Source organism: Bremia lactucae, linkage group LG8, assembly GCF_004359215.1.
Source record: "Bremia lactucae strain SF5 linkage group LG8, whole genome shotgun sequence".
NCBI classification, from domain to species: domain Eukaryota; phylum Oomycota; class Peronosporomycetes; order Peronosporales; family Peronosporaceae; genus Bremia; species Bremia lactucae.
Window position 1 is genome coordinate 4,828,933 of NC_090617.1, and position 21,495 is coordinate 4,850,427.

The window sequence follows — 21,495 nt, forward strand, 5'->3', positions numbered from 1 at the left end:
ACTCACAGTCAGCGGCACCATCGGTCTCCTTAGACGGATGGGGGCATGTGACCTCATCTGGGTCGACATACCGTTTCAGACGACAGACATAAAATACGGGGTGCGTCTTCATATACGGGGGTAGGGTGAGCCTATAATTTAGGTCTCCAGCCTCTTCTACCACCGTAAAGGGCTCAATGAAACGCGGCAAGTATCACCAGGTAGTACAGAAATTGCATTCTTATGTAGGTTAGCAGTACTTAATAGTACTTTTCACCCACTCTAAAGCGTTCATTATTTTTGCGACCGTTTCGGACCGCATATTCTTTTTGCTTGTCCTGTGCGCTTGGCATTGCTTCACGGACTTTACGTGTGATGGCTAATCGCTCATCTACAAAGCGTTGAGCCTCGCTCACGCTTTTAGCATCAAACTCGCCTATGATACCGCCAAGAGGTTGGTCATAAGGCGTAGTTTTATTGACCACTGCTAAACTGGCAGGGCCACCAGGGCAAGTTTCTGTCGTTGAGATGATACCCTCATGGGTCATCGTCATATTGACGAAACTATGTCCCTCTTTCGCACCGAGCATAGTGAGGGGCCCTCCCCCACTAAGACTCGGGCTGCGCACAAACGAGACTGGCGTCCGAGGATGGCGCAGTCCGTTAATATAAAACGGTGTCTCACCCGTACTGGCGTGGACACTATTATTTATATCGAACTCCACAAAAGGCAATTGCTTGCTCCACTCTTTAGGAGCTGCTATAGTGCGCAAGACATCCGCCACGACCCGATTGGCACGTTTGGTTTGGTCATCGGCCTGGAGATGATCTGCGGTCGACATGTGAAGCTTGCATCCTAGCAGCTCGAACACATGTCGCCAAAATCCAGACGTAAAACGTGGATCTCGGTTCGATACGATGGACTCGGGCATCCCGTGTAGTCGGTATACATGATCCAGGAGCAAGAGAGCTGCCTCCATGCCTATGATTGATGTTTTACATGGTGCTAAATGCACCATTTTGATCAGTCTGTCTACAAAGACGACTATAGACGACGCTAAAGGGCTTATCCGCGTCTGGCAATGCCAAGACCGGTGCCTCCACAAGAGACTGCTTCACTGATGTGAACGCATCTTCTTGTTCTTTAACCAAACCCATTCTGTGTCCTTTTTAAGGAGATCAGAAAAATGGTATTGTTTGCTCAGCATAATTCTTGCTATCCTTATGCAAGGAATTAGCGAGCCCTATGAATTGGCGCAAATCTTTCACATCTGTGGGATTGGCCATTCCTTTACCGACTAAATCCTGTCTGAGTCTGCTCGTACACCATATGTATCTACGATGGAGCCCAGCACAGGTATCTCGGGGACCTTACTTAACGTACAGCTGGGCGTCCTCAAGTGTCTGCAACGCAGCGACTCTATTGCGGTCATCCCGACGTCGGCCCTACTATGCATGAATACATCGTCAAGGAATGACGCGCGTAAGCACGGTGCTGCCGCATCACATGAGCCACCACTCGGTTGAATGTCACTGGTGTGTTTTTCAAATCTTGGAGCATCCCGAGCCACTCTTAAGCATAGCGCTTGGAGTGCTTACAGCTATGTTGGCTACATCGAACTCTCTTATGAGTACCTAATAAAAGCCATCTTTTAGATCCAACACGAAAAAAATAATTGACTTTCCCATGGAATTCAACAAAAAATTCGCGGGATTGGTAATTGCGCCGGTATGGTCGCCGTGTTCAGCTTAATGTAAGAATGAACCACGCGCCATCCGCTTGTAGCTTTACGCACACCAAAGGATCCAGCTGCAGTGAGGCGATTTGCTCTCACGCACATATCCCGCCTTGGCTTGCTTGTCGAAGAACTCATCGATATAATCGACTTGTTCTTTCGGCAATGGCAATTGCCTGGTCGCACAATACTTGAGCCTAGGTTCAAGGTTAATTTTGTGCCCGACGCCCCTATCTGCTCGTTCATTTGCATGGGCTTCTCGTAGGGGCACATCGTTTCCGGTGTCCACGCCAGTCTGTCCATGGTTGGTGTTTTGCCAATCATAGCATGCCTAGGATGAGGTCATACGGACTCTCCATACCTAGCGCTGTGAACTTCTCTATTCGAGAGAAGTCACTAAAGCTGAAAACGAGTTCAACTTGAACTCCCTCAGATTTTACGAGCGCGCCGTTCGCTTAACGAACCGTCGCCTCTTCTCGCTTGTCATCCTGGCAAAGCATCTCAAACACCGCCGGTCTCGTGCTTAAGCCGCGACTTCTACAAAATTCTGTGATGCACCCAAATCCACTAGGAGGGTCATCACATGGTCATAGCCTCGTACTAGAGCGATATAGTCCAGCAGGGTTGAGAACCGAAATTTTCGAGACCTCAGGGACTATGCTACCCATTTGTTCGACAACTCTGAACTTAGGGGTAGCTTCAGAGTCCGCGTCAGTAGGGCATCCCGCTTCTACTGCGCTCCTGCAATTCCCGACCCCTCAGTGGTCTATGCAGAACTCATGCGTCTCGCACGCTGGTTCTTGCCATCGCCCTTTGGGAAGGAAGTCCTCTTGCTGGGCGTCTTCTCCAGCAGGGACACTGGCATAGCAGCGATCCATCATATGGCCGCGCTTGCTGCATTTGTAACAGACAACGTCTGCATTGCCCAACTTTATGGGAGTGGCATCTGTCCTCTCGGCCAACGGCTTATACGAAGCTATCGCCGAGGCACTGTTGTAGAATTGCTCCTCAACTAAAGCAATTTAGATTGCCTCTTCCATCGTCGACGGCACCTTTCTGAAAAGGGCCTGTCGCGATGAGCCGTGCCGTAGTCCGTTCACACACGTGGCCACCTTGATATGCTCTGGAATCGGACCTACGGTGATGGGTCCCCGACAGCGAGCGTATCTCCTGCATATACTCTTGCAGAGATCGCTTCGTCTGTCGCGCTTCAAAGAAGCGCGCCTGAAGCAACACTTCGTTGTTCAGCGGCTGGTACTTGGCGCAAATCTTTGTCTTAAAGATCGCCCATGTGATAAACGCCTTAACGTCCGCCATAAGAGCCGAGTAAGCCCACTCTGAGGCCTTACCGCGCAGATGCGACATGGCGAACGACACCATCCGGCTTTCGTTCTCAGTGAGCTGAGCCATACCGCATTGCTCCAAGGCTAACATCCAGTGGACCATCGTGTGCGCTGCAGTTTCATCGAGCTTGGGCGGGTCCATTTGAAAGGGCCTCGGCTGATGCGGCCGTACAAAGAGCATCTCCACAGTTCTGTTGAGAGCCTCGCTCCGAGCCTGCTCACGCCTCAGCTCATTCAGAATCTGAGTGACAGACCCCGCCGCATCATTGCTCTGTGCCTCGGACGCGATTCTCCGCTGCCCGAGCCCGAATGCATCAAACTGCTGTAACTGAGCAACATGTTCCTCAGGAGGATTGCCCAAGAGCCTGGCCAGGGCTTGTTCACTAAGTCCCTGCCCTAAGTGCCCTACAACCTTCCAATGATGTTCGGTGAGGTGTAAGAAATGAGCCCAATCGATATTGAGGTTCATCCTCACGTACACACGCAGAGATGCGGGTCGTGGGAAGTATTTGAAGTGCTACCAAGTGTAGGCGGGCACGTCTTAATGCGGCCACACTCTACTTAAGCACATACCCTAGCACACCGATGAAGCGGTTTGACCGTCTACTCTCGCGTGCAGTGTGGTTGTTGAAATGGGCGCGTTAGTGACCCCAACCAACGCACTGAGTACTCTTGTATACGTGTCGTCGCGGGAGAGGTAATCTGACTCCTCGTGCGCAATTACCAAGTAGGAAGTAGTTTTCAGACTGTTTTATATTTAATCGCATTGAATATATATACACCTTTTTTCTAACCGATTCTAAAATGTCATCGCTGTCGATAACACTAAATTGTATTGCGAGCAATCTTTCTAGATATCTCGCGTAACGGATGACGCTAGCCGTCATCCCCGCTACCTTGAATGCCCTCAGTGACATCACATACAGAATGGTGGGTCACAATGTGAACCACACCCAAGTGGTGGTAAGGAATTGACCATCCCCTTAAGTATACAAAGTGTACTTAACGGGGATTGTGGAACGTTAAAGCAACTTTAGCTTGTTACAGTGATAGTACTTGGGAGCACGAGAACTCGAATCCGCCACGTTTCGCATTGAAGGTAATTAGTACAGGACTTTCGAGACCACCAACGCGAAGTCAAGTCCGGGTTGGTTCTAAGCCGCCGGGAACATGCGGCACGACAGAGCAGATACCCGAGTAAAATAGGATCAAATAGCATGCATATAAGTTATGTCTAGCTGACGTCATTGGATGCCGTTACCATGAAGCTTCTAGAGGGACCTGGTAGGATATAGCACAGGTGTAACGGGCTTAAGTTGCCCTAATGTTACACAGTCTCCGTTAAGTACGCTTGGTGTACTTAAGGGATAGTCAATTACTTAATTAAAGTAATTAGATCCATAACTCGGATGTGGCTCACATTGTGACCAAGTCTTGTGTGTGTGATGCACATAGGTGCATCCACATTAGGAGGGATGACGGCAAGCGTCATCCGATACGCGAGGTATCTAGAAAGGATACGCTCGCAATACATATTAAGTGTTATCCACAGAGATGACATTTTTGATTGGTTAAAAATAGGTAGTTATATTTAGTACAATTTGGATATAAATCATTCTGAAAACTACTTCCTACTTAGTAAGTGCGCACGAGAAGTCGGATCACCGCTCCCATGACGACACTTTATTATTGTACTTAATGCGTTGGGTGAGGTCGCTGAGGCGCCCACCACAACTACCTCACTGCACGCAAGAGAAGCTGGTTAAACCGCTTTCTCGCTGTGCTAGGGTGTATGTTTAAGTAGAGCTTGGCCGCATTAAGGCGTGCCCGCCTACAACAGGGCAGCGAACTAAGTTCCTAAATGTTTTTCAGTTTAAATATACCTAGTGAAACACAGTCCACAAAAATCGTCTAGCAAAGGGTAAACTAAATAGTAAGTTAGGTAAAAATTAAGCACTCGCGAATTAACGAGCAAGATCTTGTTGCACTAAGCCAAAAGGAGTATTTCGAATAGCAGAGAGATTGAGAAGGGATCGCTAATGTAAAACAACACGAATGGACACTTGCAGCAACATTGAAATGCGAGGATAAGGACACTCCCCGAACCTTGGCGATGGGTTCTGCCATTATCGAGACGGCATCAGCAACGAATAAATATTTTCAAATCGATGAGTTAACCCTACAGCTTCCTTCAATCAAGGTATTGAATGCAAATGGATGTCATTACGTGTGATTGACGGCGTTGCCTACATTCGGCACGTTACTCGTTACACAGTTTTGGAACACAAAAGGCACCAAGTAGCATGCCTCCTGTTAATATATAAATTTAAGGCCTCTTCTCGCATTCATAGCCTTTGAAGCAACATCAGCCTCCAAAATACAATATGAGATAGATTGGTAAATCTGCAGCTTCAAAGCTTGCTTTCTGCTTTGTATATAAAATTATCACAATTTGAATTGAAACCTCGGCAGAGTTGGACAACCATGCGTGTAACAGGGCACTGCCAACTTGCATTGCTTCAGTACAAGTCCCCTTCGCACTTTTCAGTGCGAGTGGTACCTCACGTCACTTCACGCACACTAGTACGTGCAGAGGAAGACTCTCTTTAAAACATTTGCTTTAAAGAGATTAATTTAAAATTGTATTTAATATAATTAAGTTTTCTGTTTCTATCTTTTTAATACTAACTTAATTATAAACTAATGTAGAACATTATTAAACTCTTATCTGTCTCTCTCTATGCGCGCGTCCAGGACTGACTGGACCGCGGAGACAGTAGATAAAATGGTCCATATCAACCAATGGATTAGTTTTTAGAATATTACCATGTAAAGTAATATTCTCCAAATATTATCTCCCTTTTAGATAATATATTAATTAACAACCTTTCAGTATTAATTTCATGTAACGGTAAACCGGGTGATGGCACGAATGCGAGCAAGAAGTTGATGCATTCTTGGATACAGATTAAAAGAGATAGTCAATCTTCAAAATTTCACGACGAGCTGTTGTTATAATTATGTAGGAAAGCTATACACAGCGAAACGACTGTTGAGTAGAAAAGCTCCTATTTTTCTAGTTTACTAAAGACGGGAATAGCCTTGTCCTACAAGCGTTTGATGTCAAACGGGGCAAAAGTGAATATCGCACGAATGGCTGATAATTCAAGAGCAAATATAGTCAAGAAGGACAGGCACCAAATGGCTAAAATCTTCGGCTGTATTTCCAAATATATTTTAAATGAATTCAAAGCAATATGTCGGACTGTCGCGATGAGATTGCCTTTTCAAGTTGAAAAACCGCTTTAAACGGCTACGTGCTGTCTGGCTTTCTTAACTTTTTTCGTTATCGGACAATTCTTTTCGGCCTGTTGATATCTGATCGCTGAATCAGCAGCACTTGAAAATTATCCGCTGTATTTGTCGATTACCGAAAGATTGTCGCGGAGTTGCATGCTTAATTTTACCAAAGTTATTACAAATTTATATAAGCAAAGATTGCAACGTAGGTTCCACTTCAATTCTTTTTTATTATCCGAAAAGTATGCTAAGGCTGTCGACATACTTTACCACGCGACGATAGCAAACGATCCATAGGTACTTTTCACCATTGAAATCAGAGAATGCAAGAGCGGATACCTATCGAAAGTGACAGTCACCATGCCCCTCCAACAAAAAGAGTTTCTTGCCTGTATGTTCCTATTCATTTCATTTCTCAACTCCCCTTCGCGGAGTCTCAATTGCTTCGCGTGCTACTAAAAATTGAGCTGACGCATCATTACGATACTTATGACGCGACCTGGTTCCACTTTCTTCATACTCTTCACTGTCACTCTCGTCTTTGTCGTCTCGGGGGCCCCGGCCGGATTAATTTCGAATTTAGTCGGAACAGTCACGACTGTGACGCCAGCGATAGTATCATCGCTTATTAAGGTCGTAAGCGATATAATTGACCCGCGCCGGCTCATAATTGTCATGAACAAAGACACTCGGCCTATTATTAACGCTGCTGCAAACTTTAGCACCTCAAGGTGGACAGAGGCCGAGCGAGTTCAGAACATCCGGAACATCGTCCACGCACTCAAGCAACACGCGCAGCGAACGCAAGGACCAGTGACTCGAGTATTAAAAGCAGCCGGGACACAATACCAAGCCAACTGGATCAGCAACACTATTGATGTCTTGGATTGCCCTCCACATCTCGTTCAAGAGGTCACGGAGCTGCTGATGGTCAAGGAGGTCATCTATGACGCTATTCTTGATACGGACTTTGCTGAATCCGAAATTGACTTGACGAACAACCAATCTGCTCCCGTTGGTTGGGGACCCACGAAAATCAATGCACCAGATGTATGGGCCACGAACAACATTGGGCAGAACGTAATAGTTGGCAACATCGATTCAGGCGTCCGTGGGACTCACGAAGCTCTGGTTAATAACTTTGTTGGGCCATTCGGATGGTATGATCCGCGTGAAAAGACGGCGGCCCCTTTCGATGCTGGTGGCCACGGCACGCACACCATGGCCACAATTGCTGGGGAAAAAGGAGTCGGCGTCGCTCCTGGGGCCAAATGGATGGCTTGCAAAGGCTGTAGTGAAAAGGCGTGCTCGCTGTCTGTTTTAATTGCTTGTGCGCAGTTTATGCTGTGTCCGACCGATACGGACGGTAATAACTGTGACCCATCGAAAGCCCCGCATGTGATAAGCAATAGTTGGGGGACCATTCAAGGCAGTACGTACTTTCAGCCCAGTCTCGATGCCTGGCGGGCTGCTCGCATTATTCCAGTCTTTTCGGCTGGCAACTCGGGCCGCCGTGGATGCGGTTCAATTGCAACTCCCGGGGATTCACCAATGGTCTTAACCGTTGGTGCGACCGATAGAAGGGACGGTCTCGGCTCATTTAGCAGCCTTGGTCCCACCGCCGATGGCCTCGTCAAACCCGATATTTCTGCTCCTGGTGTAGGCATTCGTTCTGCTTGGAAGGGGAATGATAACGAATATATGACAATTTCGGGAACAAGCATGGCGACACCCCACGTCACGGGTACGATTGCGTTAGCGCTTAGTGCACGACCTGGTCTCAGCTTTGATGCGATGAAGACGATACTGACTGGTTCGACGGAACAGGCATTACGGAGTGCAGCTACGTGCGGCGAAACGACAAGCACGATGTTTCCAAACAATCAGTACGGTCACGGCCGCATCAATGCACTGAAGGTTGTTCAAGCAGCGATTGCATTCTAAGTTAGATGACTTTACAATTTGATCATAGATGGAGGTGATATGTTACCTCTCAATAGAAAACGAATGCTTGCACTGATATTTAAATCGCGACGTCGAATAATTAATGACAAAATGACAAATGTAAACTTTCTTTGATTGCGCGACTGCGCCAATGCCTTATGCTCAAGCTGCGACCATTATTTGGTGATCGATCCCATTTGCTGGAACCTCGACCATTAACACTAGCGAAATATGTAAGGCACGACTGATCCTACTTACTTCTTAGACAACCACATGCGATGAAACTAAAACTAACACAGCTACGTAACAATCGATAAAACTGCCGTCTTCAGATTCGAGAAATGGCACAACAAGCGATTGCTACCATCGGCAGCGGCATCAACTAGTATTCGCGCAGCTGTACCTTGGGGTAACTCGAAAATGCTCGTTAGGAAATCGCCTATAGATTGATCCACTCCAATCTGCAGACGATTCGCGAGGGCAGAGCTTTTCCTCACAATTGACAAAAGGTTGGATAAAACAGAGATATTTGTAGACTTTAAAATTTTGACGTCTTCATAAAAAATGCTAACAAGGAAAAAAAAAATCGTTCTACCATAAAAACATTTTGGCTGCATTCCGCCCGAGAAGTTTTGCTTCCCCTCGTATTTGTAAGTATGGACGCATGAAAATCGTTAAGCACAACCAAATATATTGCTAGTATCCATGGATTTCTATTCCATTCCTACGTCGACCAGAATTATCCTGTTCCGCAATTCTTGTTTATAACTGCTGAGCTGTAGGTTTTGTCGAACCTTATTTCAGTTCAACTGAAAAAGACTTGACTATTGCTGCTCCATTGATAGGTTCTAGTTTGTTAACATTTTCTCGCGATCTATCGATGTCTTCTGTCTCAAAAAAATCCATTCTTCCATGTTCTGCTGTACAATTCCATTAGCGTTCACTAAGATCTAACCCGTGGACGTGAACTTTTGATGCGAGGGGAAGACTACTCATTACTACCAATATAGCTCCTAAACGCCTATCGCTGCCATGAAAGCAGTATAATACCACCCTAACGAAGTCAGAATGTTGGCTGTGCTTTGCATTTGCCACACTTTACGTATGACGTATGGAAAATAAGGTTGTTTCTGAAATGCCGGAAGTCAAAATCCATGAGGACCGAGGTCACGTGCCTCGCGCTGCGTCAGTACTCTTATCTACCCGCATCTAATCATTGAATGGATGCGTCTGCCCCTTCGCACGCCTTTCAGTCTAAGTTAAACGAATTGCTTACGAAATCAGGTCTTGGATGACCAAGACCGATACAGCAAACGCATTGCGATAAACACAATTTGGTTTACCGCTTGAGTTATGTACAGGGTAGTCTGTGTTTCAATCAAGTCTGGTTCTCGCTGTCGGACGGCCACCAGGTCTTTCAGGCATTTTAAGAGGTACCTTCACCAAATCACAACTTTTGCCGATCTAAAGGCTATCAGCTCTGTAGAATCCTTACCAAGAACTTGATTATCCTTGTATCTTTCAGCGACACCTGAGATTTCCAGGGCCGTCACCCGCCAATGGTAATCGTAATCGGTCATGATATTTTGAACCTTCATGTTGGGACGTCTGTGGGGCCAACTGCAACTTCCTGCATGTATTTTAAGATCTGCCTTACTTTACCCCAGGCATCAGAGCCTTTTGAGCACTTACATAAAGACCAGATAGTTATTCATCCCCGTGGGCAGATCAAACGGGCCAACTACAATCTTTTTAGGCCTCGCTGGGCAATTATAATAAATATGAATCGATTCCTTAATCATCGTGTTGCCAAACAACGTCATTTTGGTCTTGAAGCAGCCGCGTGGTACTGGCTTCTGTAATGATTTAGGAAAATTATGCACGGTCGTATTGCTAGGAAGTGACCGCTATTCGAAGCTACGTAAGGCTGAATGTGTTAAGGTATGCATTATGCTTTTGCTGGCAGCATACATCCCGAAGCTCGTCACCATTTTGTGTCCTCCAAGTTGGCTTTGTGCTTTTGAACGCGTTTTCGCATCATTGATTCTTTCGTTTCGCCAAATTGATGATCGGCTCGTTGCTAGTTGAATACACATTGCCCAAGCTGCTCTACCATTGAATAAAACCATTGGGAACAAAATTTGCACAAGCCCCATCAATAGCAAGTGCAGCAGTGGTCTCAATATTCGGCTTTCTTAACGGAAAATGAAGGGGAGACTAAGCTTGCTTCAAGATTGAAAACAAGGCTATGTACGCTCCAATAAAATTCATTTTGTCGGGAAAAAAAAGTAATATGGAATACGAGGATACGCAATGAGAAATCACATTGATGAAAGAAACATAAGAAACCATTTGTTGATCTTTAGGTACCTGCGTACCCCTTTAGATTCTCATGATTGGACAAAACGCAAACATAAATGTACAATGCATTAGTTGGTTAAATTAATGACACCTCGCTTCTCAAATGGCGGCATTGCAAGCAGTCTCGCAGGCCTTCGGGAACGTAAGTAATGCGTCCGGAGGCGTTGGCATGTCCAACTACGCCGAAGAAAAAGGTACGAACACTGCTAGTGCTGCAATCTCACCGCAATAAGCACATTTGGACAATTTATATAGCAAAATGCAGCGAATTCCTACGGAATTTTACGTCGAACTTGGCCGACCCTGCACTTGGACCCAAGTATGCACAGATGATGGTAAATGTCACACATAACGATAATAACATTCTAAAGCACTGAACAAAAGCGTTTATCTATCGCAGCAAGAGGTGGCAAATCGAGAGCGGACGTCCATTCCCGTCGCCTTGGACGACGTTGAAATTGTACGTCCATACTATTGCAATACTTATTGTCGCTTCTAACTCGTGTCTAAGTTTGAAAAAGATGATCCGACTTTTGTGACTCGAATTGTGCGAAATGCTCGACGATACATCGCGCTCTTTTCAGATGCCATCGACGAGAGTCTCCCGCCTCCTACCAAAGACATTTCCGAATCTCAAGATGTGCTGGATGTGCTTCGGATGTCACGAGCGCAAGAACTGGCACAGCAACGTCAGCAACAAGACAATGAGACTCCAACTTCGACAGTCAATGCTTTTGCTTCCACTGTGTTTCCACCGGCGTTAATGCGTCGTTTCGAAGTGCATTTAATTCCAGGCGTGAAACTCAAAGCCGTGCCAATTCGAGCCGTCAAAGCCGCCAAGGTCGGGGCCTTGGTTCGCATCAAAGGCATGGTCACGAGAGTCTCGACAGTTAAACCGCTTTTGACTGTTGCTACATACACGTGCGAAGCGTGTGCGAATGAAGTGTATCAGGAAGTAAAAGCGCGGCAGTTTAATCCCCTTACGCAATGTCCAAGTGAACGATGCGAGACGAACAAGGCCCAAGGTCGACTTATCATGCAAACAAAAGCCTCCAAGTTTGACAAGTATCAAGAAGTGAAATTCCAAGAGCTACCGGATCAAGTCCCTATGGGCCACATTCCACGGTCGTTGACAGTCTACTTACGTGGCGAATTGACCCGCACGTGTGAACCTGGGGCTCTCGTCACGATCTCGGGCATTTTCTTGCCACTTCCATACTCTCCACAGCGCCAGATGCAAATGGGTTTGGTCACTGAAACGTACTTGGAAGCCACGGACGTTGTGAACCACAAGAAACGGTACTCGGCAATGGAGTCGTCGGAGCCAATGGAGAGCGCTGTGCTGCGGTTGCAAGAAGCGTCTGAGAACGTGTACGAAGTGCTTTCGCAGTCGTTAGCGCCGGAGATTTACGGCCACGAAGATGTCAAGAAAGCGCTCTTGCTGCTGCTTATTGGAGGCGTGACTAAGCGCATGGATGAAGGCATGAAGCTACGTGGAGACCTCAATGTCTTGCTCATGGGCGACCCAGGCGTGGCCAAGTCGCAGCTGCTAAAACACATTGCCACGATCGCTCCGAGAGGGATTTACACAACTGGCAAAGGCAGTTCCGGCGTCGGCCTCACCGCGGCAGTTGTACGAGACGCAACGACGAAAGAAATGACGCTCGAAGGCGGAGCGCTTGTGTTAGCCGACATGGGCGTTTGCTGCATTGACGAATTTGATAAGATGGAAGAAGGCGATCGGACAGCAATTCACGAGGTCATGGAGCAGCAGACTGTGAGTATTGCCAAGGCAGGGATCACCACGACGCTTAATGCCCGCACGTCCGTGCTCGCAGCGGCCAATCCCATCTATGGACGGTACAACAAGAAGCTCAGTGCGTCACAGAACATTAATCTTCCAAACGCACTGCTCTCTCGATTCGATCTCTTGTTCTTGTTATTGGACACGGCGAATTATGAAAAGGACGAAGCATTGGCGCGACATGTGACGTACGTGCATCGGTTTTCACGGAATCCCGAGATGAAGTTTGAGCCTGTACGTCCGGAAGTTTTGCGCTACTTTATTGCGATTGCCAAGCAATACCAACCCAGCATTCCCGAGCATTTATGCGGCTATATCGTTGAAGCTTACGTGACTTTGCGGCAGCAGGACGTGAATGATCATGCGCGGGAACGGCAGCGACAGCAATTTCGTCAGAAATATGGCGACGGTGGAGCGAACGATGCCCAAACGGCCATGACTGCTCGACAATTGCTGAGTATCTTGCGGCTCTCACAAGCTCTTGCACGTCTGCGGTTTTCAACAGAAGTGATTCATCAAGACGTGGACGAAGCCATTCGACTGGTCTACGTGTCCAAGGCGTCGCTGATCGAGCAGGACGACGCGAACGGCACTGATAGAGGCAACACAGGAGCGTACGGTCGAAGCGACCAATCGGCTGACACCACGTCGAAGATTTTTCGTCTCGTGCTGGAACTCGCGACGGATCGCAATTTAAAAGTGCTTGCTCTAAGCGACTTGGAACCAGTAGTTCTCCGCAAGGGCTACACGTCGCAGCAATTGCACGCTTGTATCCAGCATTACCAGGAACTGGAAGTGATGCAACTGTCAAGCAATGGCACACGTCTTACACTTATTTAGGTAAACACTAAAATCTCTTTGCACTAGGCTCACATTTTGATCTGAAAGCACACTTGAATATTCCACTGCGTCGATGACTCTTGACTCGATCTTTTATATAGTACGAGACTCTTCTTGTCGCCTCTGGTAGAAGAGCATGTAAGCGCTGGAACTATGAAGCTCTGGCTGTTTGATGGCTGTCACGGAAGCATCGTTAAAGCTGTACCATTCTTGCGTATCTGCATTCAGACACTCGGCAGTATAGTGGCCGCCAGGCAGCGAGCCCACGTGGTGCACAATGCCCGTGAGATCATACAAAGTGCTGCCATCAACGACTGCGTCGGCGGCACAATACTCGGCAATATCGAGACTCTGAGACGGAAAAGTGATTGAGTGACTTACTTTTTCTCGACTCAACGTAGAAAACGAGAACCGCTTGAGATGAAGCACTAGAATCTTCGGAAGTCGGTAGATCGAGATCTTCTTCATTACAGATCGCGGAGTCTTACACTTGGAGCAATAAAACGCCGCGTCATCGCACAAAACTTCCTTTTCAGTATACACCTTAAGACAGTCATAAATCGACACGTTTTTTACACTGGTTGCTGCATCCGTGACTGTCCGGAGTCCAGCGAAAAAGCCACTGGAAACGCGTAAAGGACTCGGTTTGGTACTTTTCTTGGGCACTGGCAATGACAAGTCCCAGAAAATATCAAAGCAAAGCGACCGATAGTTGCACGTCTCACAGCAAATTTCGGACCGCAGTTGGCCGGAAAAGAGCGTTGACAAGGCGCTTACGTTCCGTTCGTAGTAGAATCGCCAGTACTCGTCCGAGACGTCGCGGTCGTTTGCTTCCGGTCGGTCTTGAATCTCGTAGTACGCAGGTTTTGTCGTAACTTCATTCAATTCTTCGTGGAGTCCATCCAGCAAGAACCGCAGAAACTCTTGCGCGTCTTGCTGGTCGTACCCGAGGAATCGGGACGCGACGCGCCCAATCACGCGCTTGAGCTCGTCAGGTTTCGTGGCCGTGAATTGGTCTCCTGTCCACAGTGCCTTTATTAAGTCTCCAAAGGCACTTGCTAGCGCTCCTTGAGTCGCACTTGCAACGTTGATCTTTGGTGTGAAGCCGTCCTGACGGAAGTACGTGAGGATGGCTGGTACATTGCTCACGCACTGCAGACAGCTGTTCATGAAGCTGTTTGAAGCAAAAAGCGTTAAAAGAGACTGAAAGATATACATGAAAGGCATCGTACCACGTATTGCCGAGGTTTTGTAGCCCAACGAGTCCTCGAATAGGCTCTGCGTTCTCCGTTTTCGAGTCCTTTATCGAAGAATTATTTCCAGCATCGGAACCTTCACAAGTGATCTCTTGGACGGAGCAGCTCTTTGTGGACTGCGTGACAGGATGGAATGGAAAGCGAGCCAACGATACCAGTGCGGACGTTGTGCGGGAAGTAATTAGTCGAGTATTACGATTCATTAGAAGAGTCGTGGCCTTGGCGTGGGCACTACTGGTGGACTTTACGCTTGCGAGGTTTGTGGACTTGTTTGTGGACTTGTTGATGAACGGCACTCGCATGTACACTGTAAATCGACAAAAGACACGTGAGCCGCTGCGAGCAGGGGCGGAAATAGTGATTGTACCTCCTTGAAAGCGGTCTTGCGGCTTGAACATGTTGGACTGCTGCTGCTCCACCGCGGTCTGTGTGAGGCGTAACATGGCAATTCGACACGAAGGCCACACCAAAATGGGCCATGCGCGTCGTCCTCTGCTCTCGATCCCCCGTGGACGACACCATGAAGGTCTCAGGAAGAAGCAGACCAGAGATGGGAGCACCGAATACTTTCGTGTCCAATTCTTGAAGTATGTGTGCCCCTTTGATTGAACGAACTCGTCAATTCTTTTCGAAAGCGAAATTTCTGTTTTTTAGCTCAGGGTTGGGCAATCTCTGTCCGACTGCCGGCACTTTGTGCGCATAATGAACTAGAGATCATCCTGGCGGGAAAAATCTCTTTTCTCGAAAAGCGAACAATTTCACAGGTACAGTGCGCATACTCAACAAGCACGGACGATCCACAATCGATACCCCGTCTCAAAAGTCGGTGTTTGTACGATTAAAAACATGAACTATTGAGAAGGGGGTTACAGATCAAATCTCTTCGTGAACAAATACCCACGTAGGCTTTTAACCTATTTATCTAGAAATCGTACATAGTGCGGATCAACACTCCGTGGCTGAGGATTCTTGCCCATAAGCTGTCACGATGTCGCTGCCGTTGCGTCGCCTTTTCGGGGGCTTGCGAGTAAATGCGAATCAGACAGTCCGCCGCGGGCTTGAGGATTTCTTCCCGGTTCAAAAAGCTGTAGGCGAGGGCGCCAAGGCGAGTAGTTTAACTCAAGTACCGGCCAATGTCGGCTCGAAGCAAGTAATCGTGGGCGGTGATTGGAAGGCATGGATGCTGCGCGAGAAGAGCACCGAAGACTTGCACAAATTGTGGTTTGTACTGCTAAAGGAGCGTAACGCACTACTCACGGAGCTGCAGCAGTGCCGCGCCAAGAATCTGGTCATGCCGAACCCGACGCGACGGACGAAGGTCAAGAAATCCATGGCTCGAATCAAACATGTGCTGCACGAGCGGAGCACCATCTTTAAGGAAAACCAGGCCAAGAAAGCGGCTGCGAAAGCTGCAGAGATATAATTGGAAAAATGAAGTGAAGGGAGAGGTTACTTCAGAGGGTATCAGACCTTCACAGAGAATTGGGAGCAGTTCCTGCTACTAATTTGTAGTATTACCTTGTTTCATATCTTTTTACCTTGCTTCATGACCTACCTCAGCCTTTACCTAGTGAGACTGAGAGAGTGAAGCTCGTTCCGTTGTCGTCGCTTCCAGCAGCCTTCCTTTCTACGCGACAAAATCCTTGAGCAATTCTTACCTGCAAAAGGTGACCAACATTTACTCATGTCCTCGTCAAGCTTATCCTTAAGATACCGCAACTTCGATTTTGCTTCAGGAACAAAGCTACATTCACTACAATTTACACTCGGTAGCACTGCTATGGCCAACAAAACGCCATTCGATGTGCAATTGTTCCATCATCGTTCGTCAAGATCGTAGATAACAGTGTTACTAAAGAAAGTGGTAATATTCGAGACTGACATTTCACTTATGTCAATACAAAAAAGAATGAGGCATTGACTTCAGCAATTCGCAGTCGCTTTTTGTGATAAAATACATTTGTGTATTATCCTTGTTTATAAAACGAAAATGGGACAAACCAGAGCAAATAAATTACTTTCACAGTCTCACAGCAATTATTTATAAGAAAGCGTGATTTACTACCGAGTTGAGCGAATAAATAGCTAAAAAGGTGGTTATTGAAGCCCTCTGTTGACATTGACGACACGAATCTTGCGACGAATCAACAATCCTTTCCAGAAAAGGTTTGTGCTCCTATCACGCTATCGCAAGTCAGAATATCCTTAGCAAAAGAGACTTTCTCAGCTGTACCTCTTCAAGTCATTATAAAAATCACCTCAAAGCTGTGCTCAGAAGTACATTTTCAATCATTTGATGGCTCGCGCTGATACTACCGCTCACGGAACTCTGCACAAAGTCAAGAAGTGCGCCAACCTTGCGCGCTTGATGCGATTCTTTCCAATGATGCACTTCCGGCCGAATAATGTAGCACGTCTGCATTAGCGTGCAATCCTCCTGCCCCAAGACAGGCGGTTTGACCACAATGTACCCTTTCTCTAGAAAGCGGATGCCTGAAGTCAATTCAGCCGAGAACTCGACCGTGTCGGTAATCGTACGCCATACTACAAGAATGCGGTCGTGTTCCACGTATCGGCGAATAATGTGCTTCACGTGAAAGTCGCCATTTGTCTGGCCGTTTGTGATTTTTACGCCGTATTGTTCCATAACGGTGTCGTCGCTTGTTTCCACGTGCAGTGGCTGCTTCTGGTAGTAGGTGCGATGCGGCATGTGGTCCATTGAGTGAGCAAAGTGCCGCCAAACGGCTTTCCCTGTTGTGCGCACGTCAAAAGGCATGAGTTTGTTCGCATTGATCGCCAGCACCATCCCTTGCGCTGCGTCGTGCTCAATCTTTGCGTTGCAATTGGCCGTTTCCAAGTGTCCCAAGCCATTGGCTTTAAACACATTGTCAAGCTCGTGGCGAGACTTGTCAATGTCCATGAGCAAGAGATGATCTTCATGCGCTGCTTCAGATCCGAGCGAAGCCATTACACTACGACTTGGCTTGCTGGTAATCCCAAAGACCTGCCATAAAACGCAAAATCAAACGATAAGTCTATACTATTGAAAGCATGCGACCATGACGATTCTTTACCCGTTCGCAGTGGCCCTTTTTCAAGATACGTTCGAGGCTTTTAGCCAGCTGAAGTTGTTTTTCTACTACGAGCTTAAGCCGCACGTTCTCGCGCTCTGCCTTTTGCCTCTCGAGCGCTTGACGCTGCGCCATGTCCGACCAGAGCGAAGCCGTGCGCCCCGTTGGGTTCGCGATAGGTAATACGGTTGCACAGAGCGCACGTCGCCTTGTTGCCACGTTGCTTTGCCTTCCTTGCAATGCCACCGAAGAGGATAAACATGGTGTTGATGCAGTCTCAAGTTTGGGCTTGCTCCGCCTTTGATTAAGCTGAAGCTGCAGATCCGTCACTTTTTGACGAAGATACACCAGCTCTTCTCGACGCAAATCACGGGCACGATTTGAATGCTTGCGGGTCTGTTTCGCACGTTTTCTCGTATTGATCGAAGTCGGCGGTGAAAGGCTCTTGATAGCCGATGAAATGCTGCAATTATCGACGCAAGACAGTTGTATCGGTTCCATACACGGTTGCAATTGTGGTGTAATTAGCTGCGATGGGGGAGTCAAGTTGACTATGGAGAGGCTCTGCTCCGTTAGCACAGGGAGCTCAAAGTCCATCTCCAGCTCGCCGGTACACGCGTTAACTTCCAAATTCGCCCACGAATCAGCGCCAAATGTCCAGGGGATTGATTCCTCACAGTTATTGAGAGAGAAGAGCGCTTCCTCCAGTGTTTTGGAGTCATCCGGTGGCATCGCGATTGAAGTCTCTTTAAGCTCTTCCAAATGTCTTTAGCTGACTTAAGTACTGTAAAAAATCATTTCGTCTCATTTTGTTTCCTAAAGATTGAATTAAGCTCTTTCACGAATCTGAACAAAAAATAAATCAGATCTTTCCCGATTTGATCAACAAGCAGAATACTTCTTCAACACGATATCGACGTAACGAGTTTGGAGTAACGGTACAATCAATTTGGTGGCTAATTTAAGAAAAGTCGGCTTGACGTACTGAACTATTCAATGTCTTGACTTAAAATAAATGAATCAGTAGAGACTCTTTACACACCACCCATTCGCGCGTCTAGCAGCGAATGGCGGTATTTAATCAAAGGTTTTAATCAATTAATTAACACAACTGCCGCAATATCACCATGATATGGTAATATTAAGATTACCTTAAAGATAGTATAATTTATTCTTTATTATTCCTCTTAAAGATTTTAATATTAACGCAACGAGCTACCCCGTTACACACTTGCATGATGTGGTTGCTAAACAATCTTGTTGACTGTTTTAATTCCATCTGTAATTTTGATGAGTTAGATTTCCACATTGTCAAACTCTACTTTTAGGTCGGGTGAGCTAGCGTTATTTATTCAATGCTTCTTTTCTCTCACTTTTAGTTCAACAGAAAAGTGTGATTTGAGGACTGGTCCAGTGCGAGAGAAGCGTTTTTGCCGATCTGTTAAGACTCGGTGTGGCCATCTGGCAGAAAGTAGTTTTTCTTTTTTTTATCCTGCGGAACGATTTCTTCTGGAATGTCTCGTTCCTGTTAGTCGAAAATGAGTCCAAACCTTTATTGGGGCCTTAAAATCATGAAGCATACCGTAGACAGTGAAAGTTACATGCCACCACGCCCACGCAGTAATCACTGTCACATTTCCATATTGAATATCAATTCTTTTTCGTAAGAATCCAATCGATAAACAAATCATCTAAGAAAGCCCAGCATGCTATTGCACGATGATGAAAGAGAAGCCTTGGAGGCTGCGCTATCCCTTGTAGACGACTTTCCGCACGTAACGCCAGTGTGTGGAGATCCGCAGCTCGCTAGTGAAGCGTTGCGAGGATTGTCCCTCCCGTCGTGTTCCCTTGGTGTTCCAACGAGCACGGACACAGGTGGAGACGGCGAGGACGGAATTGTGGATGAGGAGCTGGAAAGTCTGCTTCTTGAAGTAGGCCTGTCGAGCTCTTTACTGCTGTATCAGAAAATGAAGTCTGGGACTTCTGCAGAAGATTTTACTGCGCACGAGACACCTTCCAGCACGAGCGGTGCTTGTAAGGCCAACAACGACCTTAAATCTGAGCATCAAGAGCAGGACCATGGAACGGCTCTACAAAGCTCCCACGAGAAGTATAGTACGAATGGAAAGACCAAGAAACGCGTACGATTGAACCCGAATCGAGCCCGGGACAATCGGAAGAACGAGCTGGCTTACTTACGCAACAAGGTGAAGCAAATGGAGGAACAGGTAATGTCTCTTCGCCAATCCTTTTCGGAATACAAGCCTTTTGGTATGGCAACGACTGCAACGAGATCGATTCTAAACTCAGCAGATACGCCCCCGCTATGGCGCGACATGGCGTCCACGCAGCAGCTACGTCGGGAGGAGGCCGAGCGTGAGAATGCGCGACTTAAGCTGGTTCTGGAGAGTCAAATTAAACTCGCAAAGAGTATGGAGACGGTCATGCAGCGACGAACACGACAGCAACTCGCTGGCTTTAATGGGATCGTAAGCAACGTTGTTGGCAACGTACAAGGCTCAACGTGGGACCTTCTTCTTGATAAAGATACGTACGATGCACTGCTTGCTGGTGCCGAGACAGCGTACTACGAGGTGGACGAAGTACTGGCTGCGAATGGGTTAACTATTCTCGAAACTGCTTGTGCCAATGCTCGATTACGTGAAGGGTCTGAAGGCATGTACGTGGACATTTTTACCAACAAAATGCTTCCATTTGATTTCAAGACGGCCGCGGAGGCCGTGTGGACCCATTTTCGAGGAAGCGAGAAACACCGCGGGAATTTATATGAAAACATCTCAAAGGTACGACGATGTGAGATACTTTTTTTAGTACTTAAGTCGTTTCGTCACTTAAAATCATTTATCGCTACGACTGTATAGGATGTCGAGTCGTCGTCGGACACTGTTGCCGAAATGTTTGCTATCGAGTTCATGGCGAATGACTTGGCTGCTGACTTTCGCGTGAAACAGGTCGTGCGCCGCTATATTGAAGACGATAGGCAGGTTGTTGTCTGGGTATCCACGGCGTCAGCGCTTGAGAATTCCAAGTCCCCGTTTGCGAGCTTTGGCTTTCAAGAAAAAGGCTACGTCATTAGCAAACGTGTGCGTGGGTGTGGCAACGTTTCGATGTTTCAAACGTGCTGCTTGGTCTCACCTCAAATGTCCGAAGCCGGTTCGTTTGACTTGTCCACTGTTAGCACTTTTACGGAATTCGTGCTGAGCTTCATGTTCGCAACCATTACGTCGAGCCAACAACTCATTGAAAACATGTTAATAGACCAATCGTTGCATCAATCGTTGTGCGCACAAGAAGCTTAGTGACACAAATTAAATTTAATAGAACATAGGATCTTTGAATGCAAAGGACATTTCTTTCAAACTAAAGAGCGATAGTTTCGTTGTTAATAGCGCAAATAGAGGCATTTTGCCACGCTTAAAAAGTGCATATAATTATCAAGGACCGATCAATTTCCGTATTACATTTAAAAGGTTACTTAAATTGTGTTCTGCTCTAACTATGGCGTAAAATTTGGCAGCCACACGTAAAAAAACAGAAGACTTCTGACGTTAGGAGATCTGAAAATGTAGTGAGGCCGTTTGACCAGACCCTTAACCGGAGCACGGATTATACCGATCAAAACAATACCAACGCAGAGTGTGGATGTTTGTTGGCTGGCACGTCGTAATGCGGCCATGCTCTTCTTAGACACACACCCTAGCACAGCGAAGAAGCGGTTTAATCAGCTTCTCTTGCGTGCAGTGAGGTAGTTGCGGTGGGCGCGTTAGCGACCTCACCCAACACACTAAGTATTATGTGTAACGGGGTGTATCGTTACATGAAATTAACACTTAAAGGTTG

At 46.9% G+C, this 21,495-nt stretch overlaps 5 protein-coding genes across 5 annotated transcripts; 3 read left to right on the plus strand and 2 right to left on the minus strand.

Moving 5' to 3' along the window:
- Positions 1-6,847: 6,847 nt before the first annotated feature.
- CCR75_004783 (uncharacterized protein) lies at positions 6,848-8,302 on the plus strand (the record flags this gene model as incomplete). The annotated part of the gene is made up of 1 exon (XM_067962869.1): positions 6,848-8,302. One exon carries the CDS (start codon positions 6,848-6,850, stop codon positions 8,300-8,302), a length of 1,455 nt encoding a protein of 484 aa, XP_067815706.1.
- Positions 8,303-10,766: 2,464 nt separating this feature from the next.
- CCR75_004784 (uncharacterized protein) lies at positions 10,767-14,661 on the plus strand (the record flags this gene model as incomplete). The annotated part of the gene is made up of 4 exons (XM_067962870.1): positions 10,767-10,857; positions 10,919-10,998; positions 11,064-11,123; positions 11,175-14,661. 4 exons carry the CDS (start codon positions 10,767-10,769, stop codon positions 13,305-13,307), a joined length of 2,364 nt encoding a protein of 787 aa, XP_067815702.1. The 3' UTR covers positions 13,308-14,661.
- Positions 13,401-15,006, minus strand: CCR75_004785 (uncharacterized protein; the record flags this gene model as incomplete). Its single annotated transcript, XM_067962871.1, is given in 2 exon segments — positions 13,401-14,510; positions 14,524-15,006. 2 exon segments carry the CDS (start codon positions 15,004-15,006, stop codon positions 13,401-13,403), a joined length of 1,593 nt encoding a protein of 530 aa, XP_067815703.1.
- An 806-nt stretch (positions 15,007-15,812) lies between these two features.
- Positions 15,813-18,366, minus strand: CCR75_004786 (uncharacterized protein; the record flags this gene model as incomplete). Its single annotated transcript, XM_067962872.1, has 5 exons — positions 15,813-15,972; positions 16,131-16,221; positions 16,246-16,307; positions 16,822-17,567; positions 17,638-18,366. 5 exons carry the CDS (start codon positions 18,364-18,366, stop codon positions 15,813-15,815), a joined length of 1,788 nt encoding a protein of 595 aa, XP_067815704.1.
- Positions 18,367-19,340: 974 nt separating this feature from the next.
- On the plus strand, positions 19,341-20,999 carry CCR75_004787 (uncharacterized protein; the record flags this gene model as incomplete). Its single annotated transcript, XM_067962873.1, has 2 exons — positions 19,341-20,438; positions 20,517-20,999. 2 exons carry the CDS (start codon positions 19,341-19,343, stop codon positions 20,952-20,954), a joined length of 1,536 nt encoding a protein of 511 aa, XP_067815705.1. The 3' UTR covers positions 20,955-20,999.
- Between the last annotated feature and the right edge of the window lie 496 nt (positions 21,000-21,495).